The sequence below is a fragment of the Epinephelus moara genome, chromosome 8 (assembly GCF_006386435.1).
Source record: "Epinephelus moara isolate mb chromosome 8, YSFRI_EMoa_1.0, whole genome shotgun sequence".
Taxonomy (NCBI): domain Eukaryota; kingdom Metazoa; phylum Chordata; class Actinopteri; order Perciformes; family Serranidae; genus Epinephelus; species Epinephelus moara.
In genome coordinates, this window is record NC_065513.1 from 7,510,062 (window position 1) to 7,536,898 (window position 26,837).

The window sequence follows — 26,837 nt, forward strand, 5'->3', positions numbered from 1 at the left end:
TGTGGAGTACTACAGCCACACTGTGGCCCCGCCCACCACAAAAACTCAAATGCAGTACAGCCTGACAGCCATTGGTGGAAATAGTATTTAAATTCTTTACTCAAGTAAACACAGTAGTACAACAATATAGATATATTCCTTTACAAGTGAAAGTCCTGCATTCAAAATGTTAAGTACAGTATCACCATCAATTCAATGGTCAAATTATAAGAACTGATAATTATGCTATTCAGAAACTGTGTCGGGGCGGCACGGTGGTGTGGTGGTTAGCACTCTCGCCTCACAGCAAGAGGGTTGCCAGTTCGATCCCGGGTGTGAGAGCCCTTCTGTGCGGAGTTTGCATGTTCTCCCCGTGTCAGCGTGGGTTCTCTCCGGGCACTCCGGCTTCCTCCCACAGTCCAAAGACATGCAGATTGGGGACTAGGTTAATTGATAACTCTAAATTGTCCGTAGGTGTGAATGTGAGCGTGAATGGTTGTTTGTCTCTATGGGTCAGCCCTGCAATAGTCTGGCGACCTGTCCAGGGTGTACCCTGCCTCTCGCCCGATGTCAGCTGGGATAGGCTCCAGCCCCCCCGCGACCCTCAAGAGGATGAAGCGGTTAGAAGATGAATGAATGAATGAATGAATGAATTAAACTGTGCCTTTTAACAAGCTGCTGGGACTTCCATGACTTCCATGTCACAACTACTTTATACTATCATGTAGACAGAAAGTGCCACTACTGTCATTCCCTGGCTGCAATAAAGGTCCGGTGCATGGATGTATTAAGAGAACTGGATACAGCACTGAACACGGGGCCCCATTCATTCCTATGAGAGTTGGTCAGTGGCACAGGCTCGCTGTTGGAGGGTTTCATATCTCACTTCCATCCCACACTAGTTGGTTTGGGATATTGAACATAAAAGCATGTTAACATAGGCCTATTCTAGTGGAAACCCCAAATACAAGTATGAACCTAAATATGAGCATAATATAGGACCTTTGAAGATATTTGTAGTGTGTTTGTGTGGCATTCTCAGTAATTGGTATTATGGTATTTATATAATTTTACCTTTAGTTTTATTATTATTATCATTAATAATAATAATGATAATAATAATAATAATAATAATAATAATAATAATAATAATAATAATAATAATAATGATAATACTTATAATTTCTTCATGTTCTCTTTTAAGTTGCATTATTTCAGCTGCTTAGTAGCTTAGCATACTGAAGACTACTGTAGATCTTACGAGACGCACTTAAACGCAGCATAGATCATAACAGAAGAGTGTCATGTGACACATGCGGTTTGCGCATGCGCAGTGTTAGTTGGTTTCACTGTGTTGTAGCTGTTTGCAGCGTTATCCCTGGAAAATGAGTAACATGTTTGCTTTTTTCACGGTAACACTAACCCTGTTTAGTGTCGAGGTGTTTGGCCTGCCGTACAGTTATTCTCAGGTATTTTACTTTTCAATGTTTGTTGTTTTTCCTGAAACCTCAGTTCCGCTTTAGGGGAAGTCCATAGTCTCGTGCCTGTGCCTCTGCTCGTTGTTGCAGAAATGTGACAAACACAGCACTAGTTTATGTTAATTTAAGTAAAGTTTGTTAGGATGTGTCGTGTATCTGAGTGGGCACAAAGGTGAACCATATGTACATCTTGTTTAACGGTGTGTTCGTTGTTGTGTCAGCCGAGTCCGAGAGTTTTAAACACAGGTCCAGAAGTAGGCTACATTCTATCACTTTATGGTTTTCTGATAATAGAGCACTGATAATTTACAGTTTATTTCATAGAGTTTTGTTTGACTTTACTGAGGAAACGTCCCCTAAAGGAACACGACTTAAAGCAGCAATGTCATATGAGATTCTTGCATTTCCCCTGTAAAGTTCTGGTGTGTTTCAGTCTTGTACGTCATTTATATCTTTATGAATGACAGAATAATTCAGTATAATATGCAGTAATCCATTATAACACCTTTAATAGTCAAGAAAACAACATGGATTCAAGACGGAGCCGCAGTTCACAGAGAAGTACTTCAGCCAGACTGTGGATCACTTCAACTTTAACAGCATGGGGAATGGAACATTTAATCAGCGTTACCTGATCACAGGTGAAACCAGCTTCCTGTTTCAAATGTAACTATGGGGCTGTGTGCTCAATGACTGAGTGACTGATTTCTCTCCTTTAAGATAAGTACTGGAAGAAAGGCTATGGTCCTGTTTTCTTCTACACTGGCAATGAGGGAGACGTCTGGGAGTTTGCACTCAACTCTGGCTTCATCACAGAGTTGGCTGCTCAGCAGAGCGCCTTGGTCATATTTGCTGAACATGTAAGAAAACACTGATACAAATCATGACAGAGCACAGTCAAGTACAGTCAGCATTAGTACAGTTATGGCTGAAAAGAATTTGCAGATCATGTGAAAAAGGAAAATGGAAAATGAATGGTTAACGTTTGACTCATAAGATCAGCTGATTTTAACTGCACTTCCACAAACTTCCAACCACAAGTTTTCTTTTTTTAACCAGGCAGTTTGGTTTCCACTGTCAAGACACTTTGCAATCTGGTCAGCCGGTGTATCTGTGAAACTAAACAGATAATTGTGTGTGTTTTAGGGAATCTCTGTTCCTGTTTTAAGTTTACAATAGTGGCCTTAATATGTATTTAAATATACATTACAGTTTATATTTTTCTTTACTTTCTTACAGGGGTATATCAAGCATCCCAATGATACTGTGTGGAAAAAATAGGGGAGATAATAAAAAAAACAAGAAAACAGTCGAAAAATAAAACCTCAGGAAAAAGAGGTTTGATCGGAGGCTGAGTGTGAATGTAATACAGGATTATGGATTTAACAAAAAGGACACACTGCAAGCAGTTTCATCATTTATTACATGAGTGATGTAAATGCAGTATTAGAGAGGAAAAGAGGGTCTTCAGTAAACTGGGCTCTGCAGATATTGAAACATATGGCTTGGTATCAAACCTCATTGCTTTTTCGGGAGCCCGCCAACTAAAATATGTGTGCAGCACTGAAGCCTGTAAGAACTGAAAGCTGACATCAAATGTTTGGCCAGATTTGTAATCTTGTTAACCTATTCTGTGATAAGATAATTGCTGATGCAAACCAATTTACAAGTTTGTATTTATCTAGTCAAAGTTCTTGTACAGCTGCTTTTACACAACAAATTTCTTTATGGCACAGAAAATGTATCAGATGCATCATCACACATTATACTTGTTAATACATACATTCATTGTTGGTTTAGCACCGCAGATGAGATTTGCTGAAAATAAGTCAGATTTTCATAGTCTCATTTTCCAGGCCTAGAAAAGTCAAGGAATTTTGAGTGTAATGAAATTACAGTAATCTTCCTTGAATAACCTGCCACTAAATGTAACATAACAACATGTTGTGTGTGTGTGGATGTTGATGCAGCGTAACTCCAGTATGCACCCATGGGTGACAACGTTTTGTTTACCATCACATACATTTCGTAATTTTCTCCCTGCGTTCTGTCTCTCCCTCCATGTATGCCAACTAGCTGGAATTATGTGTGAAGAAAGCTTGAATCTGACAAGTTTGAATAAGAGACAAATCATTTTGTGACAGTGTGATTTAACATGAACGTGATACCTGTGCTCTGCATTTTTTAAAGGGAGCGTTATTTGTGTTATTTACTGTGAATGGTAATGGAAATTTTTATCGTTTTATTTGAGTGTCTTATCTTGCGTGACTACCATGGTCCTCCTCTCCTTGTTTACAGAGGTACTATGGCAAATCTCTGCCGTTCGGCAAAGACTCCTTCAGCATCCCTCAGATCGGCCTACTGACAGTGGAGCAAGCCCTCGCTGACTATGCTGTCATGATCACTGAGCTGAAACAGCAGCTGGCAGCAACAGACTGTCCCGTCATTGTGTTTGGTGGCAGGTAAGATCCACCTGAAAGACACTGCTCTCAGTATAGTCCACCTATGTGACTCGTCGAGCTCCTCAGAGGTTTTTATTCCTTATATAAGTGATAGGTCTGACACTGGTTGTTTGCTTGAAGCTTGAATATGTAACTTTTGTGTGCCCTTGAAAATATAATCTCTTTAATAAGTGATAAAATTACTTAACTTAATTTGCAAATTTGCAGGTTTCATATCTCCACCACTAATTTGGCATCAAACTTCATGCATAAGTCATAAGATAAGACAGATCTTTATCCAGAGGGACATTGCTGTTCAGAGGTTGCAATACAAAGTTAGAAGAGTGCAGATACAAAGTGTGCAATACACAAGGACTAAAAAAGTATAGCAGGTAAGCAAATGTATAGCAAAACTAAATTACATTTTATAGCTAATATAAAACAAAACTAAATATAAAACTTGTTAACAGTTAAGTGCAAAATATATAAAAAAAACAACACAACTGGCTAACAGTAAGACATTAATGTATTAGGAAACTAAAAGCTCTGCCTCTATTCTTTTTTGGCCATTGCGCACTATTGAATTTAAGCAGAAGATGCAAAAGAGGAAATTATGCTGTAATCTTTTGATGCTTGACACACTGAGTGTCCAGTTTATTAGGTCCATCTGCTGTAGCTAAAACCAGTGCAATCCAATCACCGAGGTGTTGACTGAAATGTAAGATGATTCTGTATTTCGTTATACTTTTTTAAATTAACTTTCAAAAACAGACAAATACCGTAATGCACAGTAATAATAATGTCAATAAAACTAACATAGGCACATAAAAGTAGCATGTTCATATAAAATGAGACAACAATAAACATGAAAGAGGACAAGAAAAATACAGTTTAAATGGGACAAAATGGGCCAGCACAATCTTACTGAAGAATTTGCAGAAATGTTTTCTTTACTTAAGTTTAAGTTTATTCACTTTATTAATCCCCCTGAGGGGAAATTCAATGTTTTCACTCTTGCTTTGTCAATTACACACAGGTCTGAAAGACACACACATGAGCAAACAGGACCTATACGTATCAGAGGTTCAAAAAAGCAGGTGGCAGTAAAGCCTGCCAGTGCAAGTCCAAAATCCTGTTTGGATATACCTGGTTGAAGCAGAGACATGTCTCCTAATAAAAATTCAGTCATTCAGCCACTCTCTAATATGTTTGATCATTTGTTCCCAAAAATAAGGGACAAAGGAGCATTCTTACAGAGGACCAGCTGAATTTCACTTCCGACAGTAACTTTTATTCAGAAGTCTCACTTGTATATAATAATACATGTGTGTACATTTTAGGGTGAAAGGCTTCACATGCAGGTATCCCACTAGTTGAGTGACAACACCCATGTTAGAAGCGTTGTCTGTTACAGAGAGTCAGTAGAAGCATGCAGTGCCCTGTCAGCTGCTGTCATGTTGAGTTGTAGTAACAGACTATATAGAAGCAAAGCAGGGATCACTGGCACAACTCCAGCAACACTTCCAGTATACAAAACACTTTTTGGCTTGTGGCCTTCAGAGATAACCCTAATGAAGGCTTCACCAGTATCATAGACTTTTACAGTTGGCTGTAAAAGCTACTTAGAAAAGCCATAAATGTTTGACTTAATTGCCCTCCCAAAAAGGGAAAACATTTTACCCACAGAAGCTGTACCTAATAAACTGGCAGCTGGTGTGCAGTTTTGGACACCATGTGATAGACCTTATTTGACTATGCTTAATAGAGACTGCCTTTGCCTTTTGTGCAGGTAGTTATTATCTGAAAAATGTTTCTACTAGCGCTGCCACTCCTGATCATTTTCTGTTCTGATGAAGCAGCTTATCATTTCCTCAATCAGGCATTTAATAAAATGTCAGAAAGTAGTCAAAAGTTCCAGAGCCCAAGTGAACGTTTTTTAATAAGTAGTCCAGATATATGGGCCATGACTGACAATGGACAATGAATGAATATAACATACATTGAAAATCCTTCTTTTTCATGTCTCCATCTGCTGGAGGGCCATCATGATAAGAGTATGCATGCATTATTCTGTATGATGTTAATTCCTCTACAGAGGACACTTGAAAAATGACTGAAATTAGGTGGGGAAAAAGGAGATAGGAGATAAAAAGGCATATGGGCATATTGAATGTAGGCAAAAACTCATGATCATTGATTTTCTGTTAATTAATTGTTTAACTGACTAATCATTTCAGCAGTAATTTGTACACACTCACCTTAATCACCTGTCGATTTTACACACATCATAGTGTAACCCTGTGGAACAGGTCACATGTGATCCTACACAAACATTTCACAGAAATCCTCAAAGCCAAACTTGAAACTGCAGCTGTTCTGAAATATTTAATATACTATTATCCAGCAAAAACATCCAGGTTGAATTTTATGTGAGAGCTGCAGTGTCAGGTTTAGTGTCAGGTTTCAGAGTGTGATCTGAGCCTTTTTGTACTTGTGCTTCTGCGAAGTTTGATATGGCTCAGTAACAAGTTTCCCTTTTCTTCATAGTTATTGCTCAGTTCATGACACAAGATACGTTCTAAAACCAAAGATACTCATTTTCACTATTGTGTGTCATCTTGTCTCCTCTTGGGCTGTCTCCTCTCTTTCCACAGTTATGGTGGAATGCTGTCAGTCTACATGAGACTCAAGTATCCAAATATTGTGGCCGGAGCTCTGGCTGCCAGCGCGCCCATACTGTCCACTGCTGGGCTGGGAGACTCGAGGCAGTTTTTCAGAGACGTCACAGCTGTAAGTGTCTGGATGCTCCTTTTTGTTGTCGCCCACAGACAAACAACCTCAGTCCACCTAAACCTAACCTAAGTAGTTCCAAAAAATTGTTAGAGCTGTTTTGGACACACAGTTGTAAGTAATGTGTAAATTTACATACAGGAGTGCAGGTTGGATAATGACCTTTGTTACTCTTTCAAAGGATTTTGAAAGTGTTGCCACTGAATGCAGAGAAGCTGTGAGAGGAGCGTTCCATCAGCTGAAAGAAATGGCAGAACAACAAGGTAAATGTGTGTTATAATGTTCTCTCTGAAGAGAAGATGGCCTCAATTTTATTTACATATCATTATGTACCATAAAAAAAACTGGAGTGTACTGCCTCACTAAGGCAGCAATGACACCTCGATTTGTTTTAATCCAACTGAGAAAAAACAAAAGAAGTGATTTTTGTCAAATGATGTTGAGATCTTATTCTGACTTTGAGGGTGCTGCTCGAGGTCATCATGGAGATGTAGTAACTGAATGATGAATGCAAACCCACTACTGTTGATGTTAACCAGATTACAGTCGCATCCAGTCAGAGTTCTCCCTGTGTAAGGCTCCATCATCTGCTCAGGACATCCACCAGCTCAATGGCCTGCTGAGGAATGCCTTCACTTTTATCGCCATGCTGGATTATCCATACAGCACTCACTTCATGGGCAACATGCCCGCTAACCCTGTCAAGGTAACTGCACATCAGAAGTCGATAGTGCTTCTTATGAGTGAGCAACATGACTTATACTGAAATTATCATCTGACAACGGAACAGAAACTATATTCAGCCATCCCAAGTTGTTCAGTGTGCCAACAAATCTGTTTAACAACAGCTGTGGACGTCCAGTGGGGTACCCCAAGAAATCTCAGACTTTTACCAGGGACTCAGACCATCATTAGCTTGTTAGGACTCTGGCTTGTTCACAATCATTGTTAGGAGAGGCCAGGTGATGCAAAATTCAAAGCTTTATTGATATTCTGACTCCTGAAACCTTGTCCCAACAATCAGCAGCCATGGGCTCCTCTAAACAGCTGCCTAGCACTCTGAAAACTAAAATAACTGATGCCCACAAAGCAGGAGAAGGCTATAAGAAGATATCAAAGTGTTTTCAGGTAGATGTTTCCTCAGATCGTAATGTAATTAAGAAATGGCAGTTACCAGGAACTGTGGAGGTCAAGTTGAGGTCTGGAAGACCAAGAAAACTTTCTGAGAGAGCTGCTTGTAGGATTGTTAGAAAGGCAAATCAAAACCCCTGTTTGACTGCAAAAGACCTGCAGGAAGATTTATCAGACTCTGGAGTGGTGGTGCACTGTTCTACTGTGCAGTGACACCTGTACAAATATGACCTTCATGGAAGAGTCACCAGAAGAAAACCTTTCCTGTGTCCTCACCACAAAATTCAGCATCAGTAGTTTACAAAGGAAAATCTAAACAAGCCTGATGCTTTGCTGTAAACAAGTCCTGTGGACTGATGAATTTAAAATAGAACTTTTTGGACGCAATGAGCAAAGGTATGTTTGGAGAAAAAAGGATGCAGAATTTTATAAACAGAACAGCTGTCCAACTATTAAACAGTTAATCTATCACTGCTGAGCTACTCACAGTAAATTTTGACCAGGGGTGCCCAAACTTTTGCATGCTACTGTATATATGGGACAGCTGGCTTTGATATTTGTGTATGGGAGTCTGTCTGAATACTGTGCTTGCTGATTTATATTTTGAAAATTTAACAAATAATGAAAATAAAAAAAAAGGCTTTACTCATCAAACTTGATGATGTCCTTCAAACTTTGAAATCTGTTTTAAAGGAACAACAGGAAGTGAAACTATATGAATGACAAGTCTACGGGGTGTACACACAAAATGTTCATACATACTTTTATACATATTAGACATGAAATGTAAATATATATAACATGAATATAAATATTAGTAATATGCCCAGAAATGACAAGAGCGAAATGAGTAAGAAGTTAAATCTTTTCTGGATAGACTGAAGCTGATTTTTTTTTTTTTCCCAGGTGGCCTGTGAAACTATGTTAAGTGGACCAGACCTGCTCACCAACCTCAGGGACTCTGCAGGTAAACCAACTGTACACTGGATCTAAAAGCAGCTCAGAACTGCATGTGCATCTCCTGAAGAAAGTGCTTGTACAAAATGATCATTACTACATCACTATTCATCTCTCTAACAGATGACTGAAATTTAAAACCATGCCACGTTGTTTCACACTGGATTGTAGATATTTTAGATACAAAGGTAGAGTTTGGAATAAAGCTCTCCAGTTGGCCATCAGGTATATTTCATGTCAAGAGCCACTAGAGGGCAGTGGTCAGCTTTATATTATTTATTCAACATTAAACTTGGCTGCAAATGCTTCTGCTCTTTGAGTATACAATTGCTACCAGTGGTTCTAAAAAATATATGTTATTGTTTTTGGCTATGAGAAGCTGGTGTGCTCTGCCGGATTTTTCCTGGTTTCTTCCTGATGGAGCGACCGGGAAGTGTTTCATTTTGAGTTAATGTGTGTCTGTCTACTATCTCCTTCAAGATCACAGAGTACCTTCTGGGAAAGAATCCAGAATCTCTTTGACCATAAAAAGAAATAAGCTCATAATGGAAGTCATGAGAGAAAAGTCTCTTGTTTTAAACTTGATATGTACAGTATCTACCTGGATCTAACAGACAAATCAAACAGACATTTCAGTCTCTAACTCCTGTCAGTGTTTAATTGACACAATCCTGTCCTGCAGGGATTCTGTACAACGCCACTGGGATTCTGACCTGTTTTGACCTGTACAGTCTGTATTTGGAGTGTGCTGATCCCACTGGCTGTGGACTGGGTTTCGACAGCATGGCCTGGGACTATCAGGTACTCCCAACAATCACCAGTATTTGTATGTAGTCTGATCAAAATGTGAGCATAGACTCATTACAGGTTGGTATCAGTCAGCTCTTTATGTAGAGTTGGAAGTGACTCCAGTAATATTTGGTGTAGGGATGGATGCACTGAAAGCTTATGGTAATATAAAGCAGTGGTTCCCAACTGGTGCAGCCACAGGGTGCAGATTTCTCCGTAGTCATTAGTTCAAGGTCCCCACAGTTTATTATATTCAGCATCATACTTGCATTTGGCCATGTCATCAAACTCGTTTGCTGTCTCTGTCAAGTAGCTGTCCATTGGTTATTCACTCTACAGCAGGAAATGGCACTTCAGAATAAAAGCTTTGTGCCAGGAATTCACTGTACTTCAAAATAAAGTGTGTTTTTTTTGCCTCCATGCCAGCGATGGCCACAGCTGGAGGCATCATGTTTTCGGGTTGCGTACATGTATGTACTGTATACATGTCCATCCGTCGTTCCATCCAATCCTTGTGAACACAATATCTCAAGAACACCCCAAGGGAATTTCTTCAAATTTGGCACACATGTCCACTGGGACTCAATGATGAATGATTTGTTTTTGGTGATCACAGGTAAAAGGTCAAGGTCACTGTGACCTTGTCTGCCTCATTCTCATGAACGTGATATCTCAAGAACACCTTGAAGGAATTTCTTTAAATTGGACGCAAATGTCCACTTGGACTAAAGAATAAACTGAATACAATGTTGTGGTCAACAGTCGAGGTCACTGTGACTTCACAAAATATGTTTTTGGTCATAATTCAATAATTCACACACTAATTATGACAAAACTTCACACAGATGTTCAATTGAATAAAGTCATGGAGTGATGACATTTTATATCCAAAAGGTCAGAGGTCAGCTTCACTGTCACATCATAATGCTCTGCATTAAACACTTTTCTGACCATTATTCAGTGTCATATCTCAGGAACAGAAGGGGAGACATTTTGGTCAAATAGTTTAATTGGTGACACTAATCTTGGGTGTCCACCTTGAAACTGTGCTCATTGTATAGATCTTCTGTGCTGTCAGGGGGACAGTGAGTGTGAGAAACTCATGTTTTCACAGACATGGATGTAAACTGTAAGAGAAACTTGACTCGTGGAAGCATACAGCTGCATGGCGACAATTCTAGTTCACAAACTTGACACACTGGCAAGTCACTTGCGACCCATTCAGAATGGACCTGCAATCCACCAGTTGGGAACCACTGATATAAAACACTGGCCCACCTGTATTTTTTTGATACTAGTTCCACTATAGTCTTGGTACAAATACAGGCAGACATGTAGTGGTTAAGTACATTCAACATTTTCTACACACTGCTTGTGGTGTAAAAAGGCCAATATATTAATATGCAGTATCAGTATGTCTGAAAAATGTTAAAATTCAGATTATTTTTGTCTCCATTTTTTATGTACAGAATTTCATTAAGAAAACAGAAACATCCTATTCCTCTTCAAACTGTTTATCATACTAACACTTCCCCTGCTTTTGTTGTGGTTGCAGGCGTGCACAGAGATCAATCTGTGCTATGAGAGCAACAATGTGACGGACATGTTTCCTGCCATGGCCTTCACTCAGAGAGACCGCGAGCTTTACTGCTCCAAACGCTGGGCTGTAGTTCCACGACCAGACTGGCTTAAAACCCAGTTCTGGGGCGACGGTGAGCACTTCATACTAACATACACGCCACATTGAAATGTCATATAGAGGTGGAATACATTGGATCTGTCCCTATAGTTACACATGTAGTATTTACTGATAACTGCCACAGTGCTCTGTTTATCCCATTTAGACCGGATGCAGCATTTGCGTGTTTATTAGAGCTCAGTGGGACAGGCTGAGTTAATGAGGCTGTTCTGTGGCTTTACTCAGCAGAGCTCAGATGCTTTAATTTTTTTATTTTTATATAAAGAACAAATGAGTGGGATCGACCACACAGTAAAACTTGCTTTGAAATGACAATAAAACAAAGACAGAATACATTACAGTCTGTTTGGATGCTCACTCAGTACTGGACGCATTTCAAAAATTGTTGTTGTTGTTAGTAACTCAGAGACACAAGCGTTGGAAAATACAGACGTCTGTGAAATGCTGTGGAAACTGGAGTGTTCAGCCCAGTTGAAAACAAACCAGTAAATAACAGTTTAGGTCATGGAGGCACTTGGATTAGCTGTGAAAAGCCATGGAAAATGGAATCCTGAAGTTTAATCATGGTAGACAGACAGATTGACTTTGACTTGGAATGAAACTTGGTTCCTGAGTATTCCGACACACCGTATCTCTACCATTGTTTTTGTCTCTAATGAGCTGTCCCCTTGTGTTCAGCCCTCTCTGCAGCCAGCAACATTATTTTCTCCAATGGAGATCTGGACCCCTGGGCAAATGGAGGGGTAAGAGATTAAACCAAGTGAGCACTCTTCAGTGAACTGTGAAGTCACTGCTTTCAGTCTGACTCAATCAGCTCTCTGCTTTTTAGGTGCGCAAATCCTTGAGCTCATCGTTGATAGCTATCAACATCTCTGGCGGAGCCCATCATCTGGATCTGAGGTACAGCAGGCAGTCAGCCTCTGGAGACACATCATTGACCTTTTCTTTTAACTCAGAGCAAAATCTAGTCTGACATGTATCTGTTGTTTTATGCAGAGGATCTAATGATGCTGATCCAGTGTCAGTCATCACTGCCAGGAAGACAGAGGCTGACCTCATCGCACAGTGGGTGAAGATGGAGCGGACCAGATTAAGACGGACACCTTAAAGCACCAGTTCAGAGTGTGTGTCAGGACTGGAATGATGTTGAACTGTTATTTTCTGTGAAATCATGAGGGATATCAAAGACCACTGTAGCATAATTCAGATCATTTCAGTCAGTGACTCCACATTATGACCCAACTCTATATTGCATATTAACTGTAATCAGTTGGTATGTAATATCTCATGTTCACTCTCTGCAGAGGAGCTGAAACTGAGTGAACTTAAAGGGATAGTTTGGATTTTTTGAAGGGGGGTTGTATGAGGTACTAATCCATACTCGGTCTATTACCTACAGCAGATGGTGGTCAGGGCGCCCCGACGTTTGGAGAAGCAGACAGGAGTCCTGACACAGAAGCTCAGCAATGTACTGCTGTGGACAGGGGTTGGCAGCAAAATGTATTTTAGCCACCTAATAAAAGTCTGCATTAGTCTAAGTGGACACTTAATTGACAATATTTTTGCAGCTTAATTGGCCATCAGAGAGCCCTTTCCTTTGGCACTACATTTTTTTAACTAGAATTTATGTATGGTGAAATACAAACAAAACGAGCATCACATGGACTGTATTAATAATAAATACTCCACAATAATACTAATAACCAACACCAATTCATCAGTCAATGAGAATGTGCTTGTGTGTGTGTGTGTGTGAGGGGGCATAAGCACATACAGTGAGCAGCAGCAGCCCACCGTCTGACATTGCACGCCATGAGGACGGAAACAGAGGGCTGGGCAGGGACGGAGCACCTGCTGCAGCAAGGGAACACATCGTCTGTGGTCATTTTGACTTGACCAGCGGACTTCACTACAAGCTGGTTGGTTGTAGAAACTGGTGACATGCGGAACTTACGTTCTAAACCCAGCCGCCGGTGATTTGATCAGCTGAGTTGCAGGTGACATCATCATCTGACATAAGTCAAGCTCAGACCAGCCAGTTCACACTGCTGCAACTTTTCTCTGCAACATTCTTAAACAGTTTTGTCTCATTGCGAATCTTTGGTCTGATCTGGGCTCTACCCTGCTGCAGGTCAGCTGTTCGGTCCGACTTTTAGTGGTTCGTTGAAGAGACAGCAAAAATATGTAGATAAAAAATTTACTATGACAGTAGGACAAAATGCAATTCATTATGGAGACAAAAGGATACCTTTATTAACAAGAGTGTAGAGAAGAAGAACTTTTGCAGAGGGAGACTGATGAGGCCTAAAGAAAGAAGTTCTACAGTTGGGAAAGGAGAGGGTGATTGGATGGCAAGGTACAGCTTGTTTTTTTTTGGTTTGTTTTTTTTAAAGGTGGCTAAAATATGCTTTGCTGCTAACTATCATCCACAACAGTGCTTTGCTTAGTTTCTGTGTCAGTGCAACTGCCATCTACTGTAGGTAATAAACTGACTTTGTATAAGTACCACATACAAGCCCACTTGAAGAGACCTGAACTATCCCTTTAATGTCAGTCTACATAATAAATTTACTCAATATGAGTGTACTGTCACTGGACAGTATTGATTAAAGCTACTCATGGAGAGAGGTAAAAAAAAAGGACATTTTGCTTGCTTTTCATCAGGTTTCCAAATGCTACAATGACAGCAGCATTACAGAGTTGCAGTTTGGCATTTAAGAAATATGTGCATAATGATAGCCAGTATGTATATAACAGCTGAGAAGCTGAAACCAATAAATCTTCACATTGTGAAAATAGAAAATGATTGTACAGATTGTACAATTGTCAGAATGGTTGTTGCTTTATTGACTGCTGGATGAGTTGACTTATTTCAACTCTGCAGTGTGTACCTTCAAGTATTAGTATGGTGTGATATTGGGTCAAATGTCTAAGTCAAAATGGACACCATGTCAAGTCATCATCAAAGTTGCGTAAAAACACAGAACACAGTGAGGGCCTCAGAGACCTGCAGCTCCTGGCCTGTGGTTTAAAGATCCATGGAGTCAATCCAAATAGTTTGTTGTTTCCACTGGTTTAGATCATCTGGCTAAAAATAATACCGATCAGTGCAGGGGCTGCATGGAACTGGAGTATTATTTCAAGAGTCTCCTAAGAGCTGAATTACTGGGCGTCGGTGGTTTAGTGGTAGAGCAGGCGCTCCATGTACAAGACTGTTGCCGCAGCGGCCCAGGTTCGACTCCAGCCTGTGGCCCTTTGCTGCATGTCAGAGACAGTGGCTCTACTGACCTTGCTGTGTTCTGTTACTGTATGTGTTTTTTAGGACAGCAAGAAAACCCGTAAACCAGAGATAACACCATGCCTTGATCAGTGAAGACCTGCTTTGTTTTAATGAGTCAATGATTGACACAAATTTTCTGTTTCTGTTCAATAAAATCTTTAATTTCTGCATTTTTACAAAATTAAAGCCGATCCAGCATTTATTATACACCAGGTGACAACACATTTAGTGTGTTTCAAATAAAAAACAAAAACTCCCCAGATAATGACATTTCTGTATTGTGACAGCTGTGTGCAGGTTCCTGTTAAAAGCAGTCTGCTTTGTGGCTGTGACTAAAATAGAAGTGACTCAGTGACTTCAAAAAATAATTAGCATCAGTCCTCAAAACCCACACTGGTGAAATTTTTATCAAAAGCACTGAATATATCTCCTTTGTTAGTTTTTCCTGAACGAGGTGGCTTTGGAGAAATGGCTTTTTCATGTTTACAACCCCAAACAATATCAAACAGCGGGGTTGGTTATATTTTCAGCATATCTTTGGCTCAGGAATTATGCTGAAATACATCCAGGGAGGGGTCACTCACAGCCTCTGCAGGCAGGATTTAAGTACACACTCTGGTACAGATTAGAATTATGTAAACCTGATTGCTTTCAGGGAACTGCTGGAAAAATAGAAATCCTTATTTTATTGTTCTGTTGTAAAAATAGTCAAATCTGCAGTGATCACATCGACCATACACTGTAGCAAACCAGCAACGTACGCACATTAAGAAATAGCTTGAATGGAAAGGAATGGATATTAACAGTTGTCTTCTGAATGTTGTCTGGAGCAACATTAAAGGCACACGTGACATAAAACAGCAAGAAAAACATACATAGAATATACAAGATGAGTTTGGTCTCAATACAAATTCATATAGTCCTTGAAATCAACAGATACAAGTAGAGCTGTGATGTAAACTGGTAATATTTACAGGAATGACTGCAGGCTTCTCTGAAGCTGCTACAACTACATAAACTAAACAAAAAGCACAGGGAGAGCTCACTGTGATAAGAAAGCTGCAGTTACCTTTCAATATACACTACAAATCAATATATTACGCTAAATTTATATTTTAAATCTCACAATTCATTTCTCGCACTTGAAAAACAGGGACATGACAAAAGGAACATTCAGTAAAAAGAGCAGCTGCTCAGCACAATACAAATCATAATTATAATAATGATAATTAGAATAACAGAAGCCAAGAACCCATTGTGTTCCTCACAAAACAAAAGCTTCACAGTTCATAAGTACATCTGCTGCTTGGCAACAAGTGGAATCGGACCAAAGTCAGTCCTGAGCAGAGTCATGCTGCATTCATGTCGCATGGAAATCAACAAAGGAAAAGTTGGAGGGTTGAAACCTCGTACATGCCACACCAGTTTTCTGTAGGACTGTAACAGTTTATCATTAACGTGTCATTTCACACAGCTTTGTTTTTTCCTTGTTGATTACATCACAGATTCAATTTTGTTATTTCCTTTAAAGCACGTGGCCACCATGTTGTGTTCATGAATAATAGCTCTGCTCAGCAGGTGTGAAATGGAGATACTGGTTCAGGGTTCACTGTCATGTCACTGCCGAAATTAATGCATCACAATGATTAGATATAGATTTATTTAACAATGTTAAAACCTGAACTGAATCAATGCATCAATAAATATATATCTATATATATATATATATATATATATATATATATAGCTCAGAGGATATTTCCTCGACTCTCCTCATCCATTTTTTGACACGCACGAAAGATAGCAACAGCAAGAGGTGAGGAGAGTTAAGGTGGAGCTGCTGTGGGAACTGGAATGTACAAGCAGAGAGTGAGTGGGCAAAGAAAACATGTTTTTCAGGGATAGCGAAGCTGGAAATAGGACAGTGCTGTGAAGTATTGTGGGGCGGCGCATCACGGGCATAGGGTTGTACATAGAAAATAATAGGGCTGGGTGTTTTGACGCGCCTGGTGGCGATGTGTTCAGGGCTTTCCAATGTTTAGTACTTGACCTGATTACGTGTCGGATTTTCATGAAGTTAAGTCACATTTCCTGTATGACTGGAATGCAGCATGGGACAGTAAATCCATGGACTGAGGGTACGCTCAAGGCCTGTCAGGAGGCTTTGGCTTTATTTCCTGTTTTCAAGCAGAGGAGGGAGGGCATCTGAGAACATTCTAGACAAAGCACTTAATGACTATATTACAGATAGTGTGATGACCAGTAAGCTTTTCCCTCACATCCCTGCAAGAGTCACACCCATCTAAAAACACATCAGCTGAGCGGTCAGGTTGTTGTTGCAGCAGGCAGGATTGGTTTCAGTTCAGACAGCTGCTGGCTGCTGTTTTTGCTACAGAGGCTACCAGCCTGCTGTCACTCCCAGCTCTGGGGTCAGGCCACCACAGCAGATACCGGCTTTGTTTAATGATGGCTCAGAAGCCGTTGAACAAACCATTCCACTGTGTAAGGATGCAATGCAGGGATAAAAAAACTTGAAAGTCTGGGATTTGATTTTCTGACATAAAAATGGTCATCCTTGTTAGAATGTGCACAGCTGTAAGCTAAATATAAGCTATGAGTAGCTTTACACTGAAAACATCAGCTTTGAAACACTTGTATCAGTCCAACCCGACACTCCTCCTCATCCCTTAACATGTGATTAAGACATCTTTGATTCAAGTCAATATCAGGTTGAATTCTGATGAGTGGTCAGGAGGGCAGGAACCTTCCTCTGCTTCTCCAGCATAAACTACCACCACCAGAAGTTCATGCCACAAAAACCACCAGTCAAATAAATAAACAAGGCCACAAACTGAACCAGGCTCTTGTCATTTTTCCATGGCTAACAGCACATAGCAAACAAATGATTCAATCAGTAAAAAGGAGGCTTTCTCCATCTGTGGCCTGTGTTCAGGGTTGTTGTTGGGCAACAATCACTCACAGAGACAGAGGACGACGGAATTATCTTGGTGTTAGACCAACCCTGAGATGTTTGTTGTGTTTATACGTGCAGTTTTACCTGCCATTTGAGGTCCCGTGTGTGTGTCACGCAGTGGAAGGCCATATAGGCAAAGGGTGAGCTTCAGTGTTGAAGACATACTGGTCAAGGCTAATGAGGTTGTGGTCATCTGAGAAGAGCAGGTACAGATATTTCAGGGTCTCTCCCAGGAAGAAGCTCTCCATCTTGTCCCGAGGGCTTGGGTAGTCTGGGTCCCGCACGTTATTGATGGAGGTGTAGCCGCCAGAGGGAACCTGAGGGGAAACACACAGGGATTTGTCCACATTCATACATCCAGTCACTGTATTTTAGAACATAACTAGAATTAAATTTTGTCATAATTAGCGTATGAATTCCTGGGTTATGGTCAGAAACATCTTTTGTGAGGTCACAGTGCCTTGACCTTTGACTGTCAAATTATAAGTGAGTGCTTGTGCCAAATTTGAAGACATTCCCTCAAATTGTTCTTAAGATATCACATTCACAAAAAAAAAAAGACAGATGCAAGGTCACAGTGACCTTGACCTTTGACCACCAAAATCTAATCAGTTCCCTGCCGAGTCCAAGTGAACAGTTGTGCCAACTTTGGAAAAATTCTCTCAGGGCGTTCTTGAAATATCACATTCACAAGAATGAGACAGATAAGGTCACAGTAACCTTGACCTCTGACTGTCAAAAACCAAGGTCACAGAGACCTTGACCTTTGACAATCACAAACTAATCAATTCATCATTGAGTCTAAGTGGACATTTGTGCTAATTTTAAAGAAATCTCCTCAAGGCGTTCTTAAGATATCACGTTCACGGGAATGGGACGGACAGACGGACGGACAAACTGAAAACATAATGCCTCCTGCCATGGCTATTGCCAGCACGGAGGCATAAAAATGGTTATTTACTAAACATAGCTGTAATTAACATTAGTGATGCAAAACTGTAGTTTACTGACACTGAACATACTAACGACTTGTATCTGTATCTATCTTGTATCTAAGTTTGTCACTAGAGAGGTGGTTTTCAGTGTTAGTTTCTTTAATGAAAACTGACAAATGTTAGTCAACAACCTTTTTTTTCATGATGAAGATGAGAAGATGTAAATAGTTAAACTTTTTTTTCTATTAAGAAATGTATGTTTTTTAATTTTACATTGACAAGACAAAATGGGACTAATGGTTAATGGGTGGTTTATCAGACATTTAAAAGGAGACGAGAGGAGAACTTGATCATAAATTATTTAATTAAATTTACCTTAAAACGTTATAAACTTGGACGCCAAAAACAGCGGTGCTTGCAAATTTTTTCTAATGCTGTTATAAGTGGTGTGAGATCAGAGTGCTGATGGGCTTTGAACTCCAGTAAATAGTCTGTGTCATGTTGCACTAGCCTACAAAACAAGAATAAACCACCATTTGTGTCTGACTGTGCATGGTGGAGCTGTTTGTTTGTTGGTTGCAATGTTGGCTGTTTGCAGCTGTAGCTAACACTGTAAAAGCTCCACACTCCAGCTTTAATGAGTTAATTAGATTCAGACAGATCAGGGTATACAGCTTTCATTTTACTGACCTTGGTGTACTTGTTAAAGTTTCGGAGAATCTCCCAGCCCCACTCCTGGTACTTGTGGTCCTTGGTAAACCTGTACAGGTAGAAGAGACTCTCCACCGTCTCTGGTCGCAGGAGGTTGTGCCTGTCTGCAAGCTATCATCACAGTGAACACAAAATTTAGTTTTGACTCTTTCAAAATCCTTGCAGAATTATTTACTGTCACATTGTGCTGATGTTCCTGTATTTCTACTGCAGAACATTTTCCCTAACATCCTCAGGCAATTTTGGAAGTGATCGACAGCCTGTTTGGGTCACTATGACTTCACTCCCCAGGCATTTAGGCAATGCCCTCATCCAGAGTAACACAGTTTGTGTGTAAAAGATTCTGAATTTGAAGAACACGACTACATAATTAGGACCAGATACTCTCTGTATCCACTCTTGCACAACTGTCTTTACCTACCTTTACATCGATGTCTCGGTTGCTGCCCTGATGCATGTTGAAGTGGACGATCTCTGGACTGAGGCCTGTCTCCATCTGGACATACATCTGGTAGCAGGTTTCCATCAGTTGTTTGGCCAGCTCCATGTGATCAGCGGGCAGGCCGTGGTGGGCGCCGAGAGCCAGAGTGCCCGGCAGGAAACACACTAGATGGTCCTGAAAAAAATCCGGTGTGCACAAGAACAGAGTTAACAGACAGCTGTATTAACATACATTCCAGTTTCCCACAGAGACTTGAATTGTTACCTCCACCAAGGACATGATATTTGCTAGTACTAGATTATGCTTCGTGATCTATGATTTCCAACAACAATTTGACATATGGACTCATCAGACCATGGCACACTTTTCCACCTCATCTCAGATGAGCTCGGGCCCAGAGAAGTCAGAGGCGTTTCTTGATGTTATTGTTATGTGGCTTTCGCTTTGCAATGTGGAGTCTTTACTTGCATTTGTATAACTTGTGTTTTCCAGGGTTAGGATTCACGAGCCCATGTAGTAATATCATTCATACAATCTTTTTCCTTTACCTGTAGCGACCCCTCAAGATTCTCTGATTCTTTTGATGATATTATGGATTGTTGATGGTAAAATCCCTAAATTCCTTGCAATTATGCACTAAGAAACATTGTTCTTAAACCGTTAGACTATTAGCCCACACAGCTTCTTGTGAAGTGGTGAACATTGTGCTGTCCTTGGTTATGAACACCTGAGCCTTTCAAAGATGCCCCTTTCATACCCAGTCATGATACCATCACCTGTAACAGGTGAAATGTTCCAGGTGCTTTTTGAAATAATAGAAACTAGACAGACCATGACACTAGTTTGCTCTTTACATAGCTTTTTGGACAGTTTTGTTTAGACAAACATTACAATCTTTCAACACCAAACACTTAATAATGAACCCATTAACCATCATCACAGACTGACTCGGACCAACCTGGGAACATTAAAGTTAACCATGAGGATGGTTTTGAATATTACTGACCATTTTAGGACTGAACTGTCCATGTGACAGCTCTCCAACAAAGGTGAGGCCATTAGGTGAAGACTTCTGCAACAGGTTCTTCTTCACACCTTCTATTGCCTGCAGGTAGTCCTCCAAGAGCCTAAAAACACACAGATACTGGATCACACTTCAGGAACAACATTGAGTACAGCTCGTAGAGTGAAGAAAAGCAACATTTTGGAGACTTGGCTGCTACCAATGTGTATGACAGTTTACTATGTCATAATATACACTAAAGATTTTGTTTTCAGAACAGATATGCAGCAGATAATTTTTTCAATTATTAACATAATGCCTGAAATTTGACAAATATATTCCTTAAAGAATGAGTACATTATTATCTACTCTATTGACTGCACTTTGAATCCAATATATATGCCAACTAATGTAGGCCAGAGCCCAGAGGTGGCACAAAAACACACTTCCAACAGATAATTCAGACACTCAAAGCTGCTTAATCTAAGCCTGTGTCCTCAGGCGGTGCTGAGTTTCTGGAGGGTGGTGTTGTTCCAGTTTATTAATCTTTTATCAGTCCTACTGACATCCAACGTTTCCAAATGCTCCCAGAAAAGCATAATCGCTTCTATCTCTGATGATGGCTGGCTGAAATATAGTGGTCACATATAAAGTTAACACTTGAGCTACAGCATTTAGCTGATTAGGCAGCTGACATAGACCCATTTTAATCAACTATTTTATTAATTATCTCCAAGTAAATATGCCAATCATTTGCATGTTCCAGCTCTCAAATGTGAGGGTTATCTATTTTTTGTTCTCTTATTCAATAATAAAGTATCTCTCTTTGGTTTTTAGACTGCTGTTATATTAAAAAATAAATAATATGGATATGAAATGTCATAATTTCATGATTTTATCAATTTAGACATTTGTGTGAAGTTTTGTCATAATTAGCACATGATCTCTTGAGTTATGGCCAAAAACATATTTTGTGAGGTCACACTGACCTTGACCTTTGACCACAAAACTCTAATCAGTTAATTGTTGAGTGTGCATGTTTGTGCAAAATTTGAATGATTCCCTTAAGGTGTTCTTGAGATATCATATTCACAAGAATGAGACAGACAAGATCACAGTGACCTTGACCTTCAACGTATGACCACCAAAAACTAAATCAGGTCATTGTAATGCTGCATGTGTTGTCAAACTGATGTTGTGTACATGTTGTCAAATTTGTGATGTTTTCTAAATGCTGCAAATGTGCTGTCAAATCAGAGCTGGAAGTGTTATCAAATTGATGTGTATGTGTTATGTATTGATGAAGATGTTTTCTTTATAGGCTTGTGTTGTGTCTATCTGCATGCCTTTTCTTAATATACGGTGTTGAGCTTTCAGGGCCACTGTACAGTGGAAATTTCATGGAGAAAAACCTTCCAAATCTACATATTTCCACAATACAAGGTCAAGAAGTCGCCTTCTGTCATCACTGATCGGACTAATGATACATAATGTAATCATACATGAAAAGAGACACCCAGATTGAGCAGTGACCCCCGTTTGGACCTGTTTTTTTTTTTGACAGGCCTGAAACTATCATCTGAATCAGAAACTAAAGAACATTTAGGTAAGAAACAACACAGAAGCAATTTACAGATAGTGGTGACATTTTTACGGGCTGACAGCAAGACCGCATACATGAGTGACACATTAAACCATAATAGTAAATTTCATTTAAAGTCGGTATCAGTATAAATTCTCATGTACAGCATCAGGCTGGTGTAATGAGATGTGGGAAGCTAATATCTGAAAAAGAAGAGCTAAGGCACTCTCAGACAGATCTGAGTCAACGTTATAAGCTGCCCGTCCCACAGAGACAGAGACGCACTAAGAAGATGGAGCTGTAGGACTGTCTGCTGAAACAGTGTGGGACAGCATCCTGATAGAGCTCATACTTCACTGTGGGGTTTCACCAAGATCCCAGATGACATATGATTTAATCCTGGAGAATCAGTCTGTCAGAACCACCACTACATGACAAGACGGAGAAAAGAAGTGGGACAGTGCTCCGATTTTAAGAAGCTTAAGCCACATAACTACCATCTGCTTATTACCTGGCATCAGTCATTTTCCAAAGCATGCAGCCATATGTTAGCTTTTGCAATATTTTGCCAAATTGTTTGCATTTTAAAATTAAGTGTACAGTTGATACAATATACACATCAACATTTTAACTCACAGTTATTATGATTTAACCTGTAAAACAATCTTTTAATCCAGGACTAATTTCTGGATACATACATCAGAACTAATGAGGATGGCTTTTCACACATTCATTATTCATTCACTGTATTACTGCACTGCATAGTCTGGCATGTGTTACATGTGTTCATTGGGCTGGCCCCGCTCTGCTGCCGTCTGGCCAATAAACTTGAAGAACTTTCTGTACAAAAGCAAAGATATGGCCATACAAGACTTATTTTCATATGATTATATTCATCATGTCAAAGCAAATACTGGGAACCTTTATGCGACTCACTGAATCTCCTTCTTGCCTCCCTGGATCCACTGCTTCAGCAGGTATTCATAATAGCTGTCGGCTCTGGCTCCTAGTGTGTAGATGCCTTGATGGGTGAACTGTCCGTTGTTTGTGTTGATAAACATGGGCACGAGACCATCCAGCTTGCCATCCAGCTTGTGGACCTGCTTCATAACCTCAGCCACTGCAGCCTGGAAACCAAGGTCAGAGGTCAGATGAATTGAGCTGTGGGGGCTGTTGTGACATTTTATTTAGTGACTCAAGATAACCTGACGGTAAAAAAATTCCTTAATTACAAAGAATTCTCAATGTTGGACCTACACCATCCCACCCACAGATTTAACAAATTATCTAACTGCAATATAGATTATTTTGAAAAAAAACTCTGCACATCTGAATGTATGATGGGTGCATCAAATGGGTACAATTTTAAAGACAAAGAGAAGAGCTCCTGCACTCCGTCTCATTTACTGCTGGAATTTTTTTTATCTTATTAAGGTAATGTTTTGGTCCTTCAGACCATCATCAGACATACACAAATGTGTGCAATATAGATTAAAAAATTACAGTGGACACTGGACCACCAAGGCTCTGAAATATTTTGATAGGTGTGAATATTGTAAGAATGAGTACCTGACGTTTAGCCAGTTGTGCTTCAGTGCACATTTTGTTCTAAACCAATAAGCACAAAATAATACACAATACACTCCTGGGAGCAGCCCTGCTGTTCAGTATGACCCCACCCTAAAAACTTGCAAAAAGTATGTGATGAAAAGGTGAAATAAGTTGTCATCTTTGGGTACGTGTTTTTATTTTCTAAAAAGCTCAAAACAACAGTATTTTCCTGCTCGAAAAAGCCAGTCTGGACTCTCCTCTCCACACAGGGAGCAATGCTTTGCCACCATACAGCTGTGCCACTGAACTTGGCATAGTAATACAGTAATAACCTGTCAGAAGATAATAATTCATCATCACACCCTCCTTTTTATACTCCTCTTATATTCTATATATCATATTCTGTACACTCCACTAAGTGTATTTGATACACCCTGGTGTCCAGTCCCTGCTAAATGTGTTAAATCTTGCAGTTGTAACACAAATTCAACCAATCACAGCTTTGTTTATGTCTCTGCTTTTTTGTCCAATTTTTGCAATATTTCTGGAGAAGGGTCAAACTGAGTCAAAAGAACAGTTGCAAACAGGCAAAAACAAATCCAGGCAGCAGCATCTCCAGGTGGGCTGTACGCTCCTACAAACACAATTGTTAGTATTTGTGGGTGGGAAGCCAGTGAGGGATCAGGTCTTTATGTTTCACTAACATCTCCTAACACTTAGTCAAAGTGCCTGAAGGGATGGGGGATGTGATCTGGAGGGTTATGAGCAAAACCCTGTGCATATCACGCCCTCGTAGTTAAGCTCCTAACTAGAAGGTGAAAAGAAGCATCTACTGCAGGATATAATGTTTTATCAATACTGTGATGTGCTTACGCACAATGGTCGCATCACAGGATGTGAGATGTCAAGTAAGGCAAATTCACTCAAACACATCATGCTACAACTTTTTTCTGCTTGATACAAAAGGAAAACTTGCATGGTTCTCATTTTCCATGACAAATGTTACTGGCCAAGCCTTCCTTTTTAAGGCAGGATAGGATAGGACACGGTCTGGTGACTTTTGCTGTGGGAGGTGACACCCGCCTGCGTGAGTGTGTGTAGAAAAGTACCGTAACCAGGCCAGCAAGTGCCACAGACACAGGGAAGCGCGTGAAGCTATAGTAGTCAGAAATTAAGAGTGCCACTCCTGGGTGATGCATACGAGTTGAAAAAGACACAGTGCATACAATATTAAAAACATTAAGCCACTGCAAAAACCACATTACACATAATGTAAAAGAGGTAGCTATAAAAGTGCCAGAGTCAATAAATATAAAGTGCCAGAGTCAGCAAAATGCCCAGTCCACAGTAGTTGTTGCACAAAGCCCGGTAGCTATTGCCAAGTAGAAATAAAATATAGTGAGAGAGCCTGTGAGAGTGCACTAAAACTCTTCATTTTGTATGTTGATTGAGAGTGTGAAGCCTCAGGAGAGAAACTTGTTCATGAGTCTAGTGGTCCGTGTTTTTAATGACCTGTAGCGCCTACCTGAGGGCCAACAGGCAGTGACCAGGGTGAGAGCAGTCTTTAACAATGTTTTGGGCTCTGGAGAGGTAGCATGTGTTTGCAGTGTCTTGGATTGAGGGAAGTGGGCAGACAACACTTTTTTGGACTGTGTTAATGACCCCCTGTCAAGCTTTTTTGTCTGCTGCTGAGCAGCCAGCATACCAAACTGTGAGGCAGTATGGTAAAATGCTCTCTGTTGTGGAGTGGTGGAAGGTCACCAGCAGCCTAAGGAAACCAGAGGTCACTCAGCTATGGTTCAGAGCTGCAAGGCTGGAAATCACACCAATCACACCAATTATTCTAGGATGATTCATTTTTCCAAACTGAGCTATTCAAACCATCTGGTCAAAGATTCTTGGATTTTTTCAGATCACAATGTATATCGCAAAAAAAAAAAAAAAAAATTAGTTTTCCTGATATCATGCAGCCCTGGGACCTACGGACTGGATGTGTTTTGCAGAAAACTGGGAGAAGCAACAGTGTCTGGAAAAAAAAATTAATTGTATGAACCATTGCCTTAGCCAACATAAAATAATCCGAAAATGTCTGCAGCCACTGAAATGCTCAGACACTTATATTGAACAATGAAACTTTATACAGTAGAACTACTGAAGATCGATTTCTTTTTATAACTATTACATATTATGATGATGTAATCATACTGTGATTATTAGGGAATTATATCTGACTAAGCATGACTGGGTTTGACTGCTGCTGCAACTAGATTTAAGATGCCGTGACTGGATTTTGGCTGTTCCAGTGACCAAAGCTACAGCTGACAGGCAATGTGTTTGAATTGCTAAATGCCCAGAAAGTCTTATGCTAATGGAGCCAGTGTGGTTTGTTTTTACCATTTCCTCTCAAAGCTTGCTTTAAAGGGGACTCCCTCCAGCTCTGTAGGCTAAGACACGTACCATGTTAACAAGACTTCTTGAGTTCAAATGTGGCCCATCTCGTGACCCACGAAATTATTAGCCTGTAGTTGACAGCTAGCCACAGTCCGATGGGAGAGATGACCATGGCTGCTGCAAAGCAACGAGAGCAGCAGCTAATTTCAAACCCAGACAGTATCACAGCATACTAGATCAGACTACACAAGAAATTCTCCAACTTTGAAGCCATACTAGCAGCTCTGTGAGGGTGTAATGCAAATGACATAGTAGAAAACAAAACTACCGGATGGATATAGCAATGGTGAGACAACTTAGCTTCAGTCACCAACCCTCTAAAAACTGTCCGTTTCTTTATGTAGGACTGAAATATTGGCTTGAGTAATAACAATCTTCACGAACTGTGAAGTTCATACTGTGTAACAGTCTTAAAAATAGCACCTGCAGATGAGAAGTGGTAACTGTCAGTGCTGTTAAGAGGTGCCAAGAATATACAGTGGTGTGAAAAAGTCTTTGCCCCCTTCCTGATTTCTTACTTTTTTGCATGTTTTCCGCACTTAAATGTTTCAGATCATCAAACAAATTTAAACATTAGTCAAAGATAACACAAGTAAACACAAAATGCAGTTTTTAAATGAAGGGTTTTATTAATGAGGAAGAAA

The 26,837-nt window shown here is 40.0% G+C and overlaps 2 protein-coding genes across 4 annotated transcripts in view; one reads left to right on the plus strand and one right to left on the minus strand.

Moving 5' to 3' along the window:
- Window positions 1-1,302: 1,302 nt before the first annotated feature.
- On the plus strand, window positions 1,303-14,730 carry dpp7 (dipeptidyl-peptidase 7). The gene is made up of 13 exons (XM_050051369.1): window positions 1,303-1,448; window positions 1,972-2,098; window positions 2,178-2,317; window positions 3,756-3,919; window positions 6,553-6,688; window positions 6,870-6,951; window positions 7,228-7,394; window positions 8,726-8,786; window positions 9,459-9,577; window positions 11,121-11,277; window positions 11,943-12,007; window positions 12,094-12,164; window positions 12,261-14,730. Exons 1-13 carry the CDS (start codon window positions 1,365-1,367, stop codon window positions 12,370-12,372), a joined length of 1,485 nt encoding a protein of 494 aa, XP_049907326.1. The 5' UTR covers window positions 1,303-1,364; the 3' UTR covers window positions 12,373-14,730.
- Window positions 14,731-15,567: 837 nt separating this feature from the next.
- The window catches only part of man1b1b (mannosidase, alpha, class 1B, member 1b), a 20,266-nt gene continuing 8,996 nt past the window's right edge, over window positions 15,568-26,837 (minus strand). Inside the window, exons 10-15 of one of the 3 annotated variants that reach the window (XM_050051361.1) lie at window positions 23,128-23,318; window positions 20,613-20,733; window positions 19,586-19,780; window positions 19,144-19,275; window positions 17,603-17,835; window positions 15,568-16,164 (exon numbers count right to left, since the gene is read on the minus strand). In XM_050051361.1, the coding sequence (XP_049907318.1) occupies window positions 17,629-17,835; window positions 19,144-19,275; window positions 19,586-19,780; window positions 20,613-20,733; window positions 23,128-23,318 (846 nt within the window). In that variant the 3' untranslated portion in view covers window positions 15,568-16,164; window positions 17,603-17,628. Of the gene's footprint in view, window positions 16,165-16,206; window positions 17,836-19,143; window positions 19,276-19,585; window positions 19,781-20,612; window positions 20,734-23,127; window positions 23,319-26,837 lie in introns of those variants that run through there. The other 2 variants (XM_050051360.1, XM_050051359.1) reach the window with 2 other exon arrangements.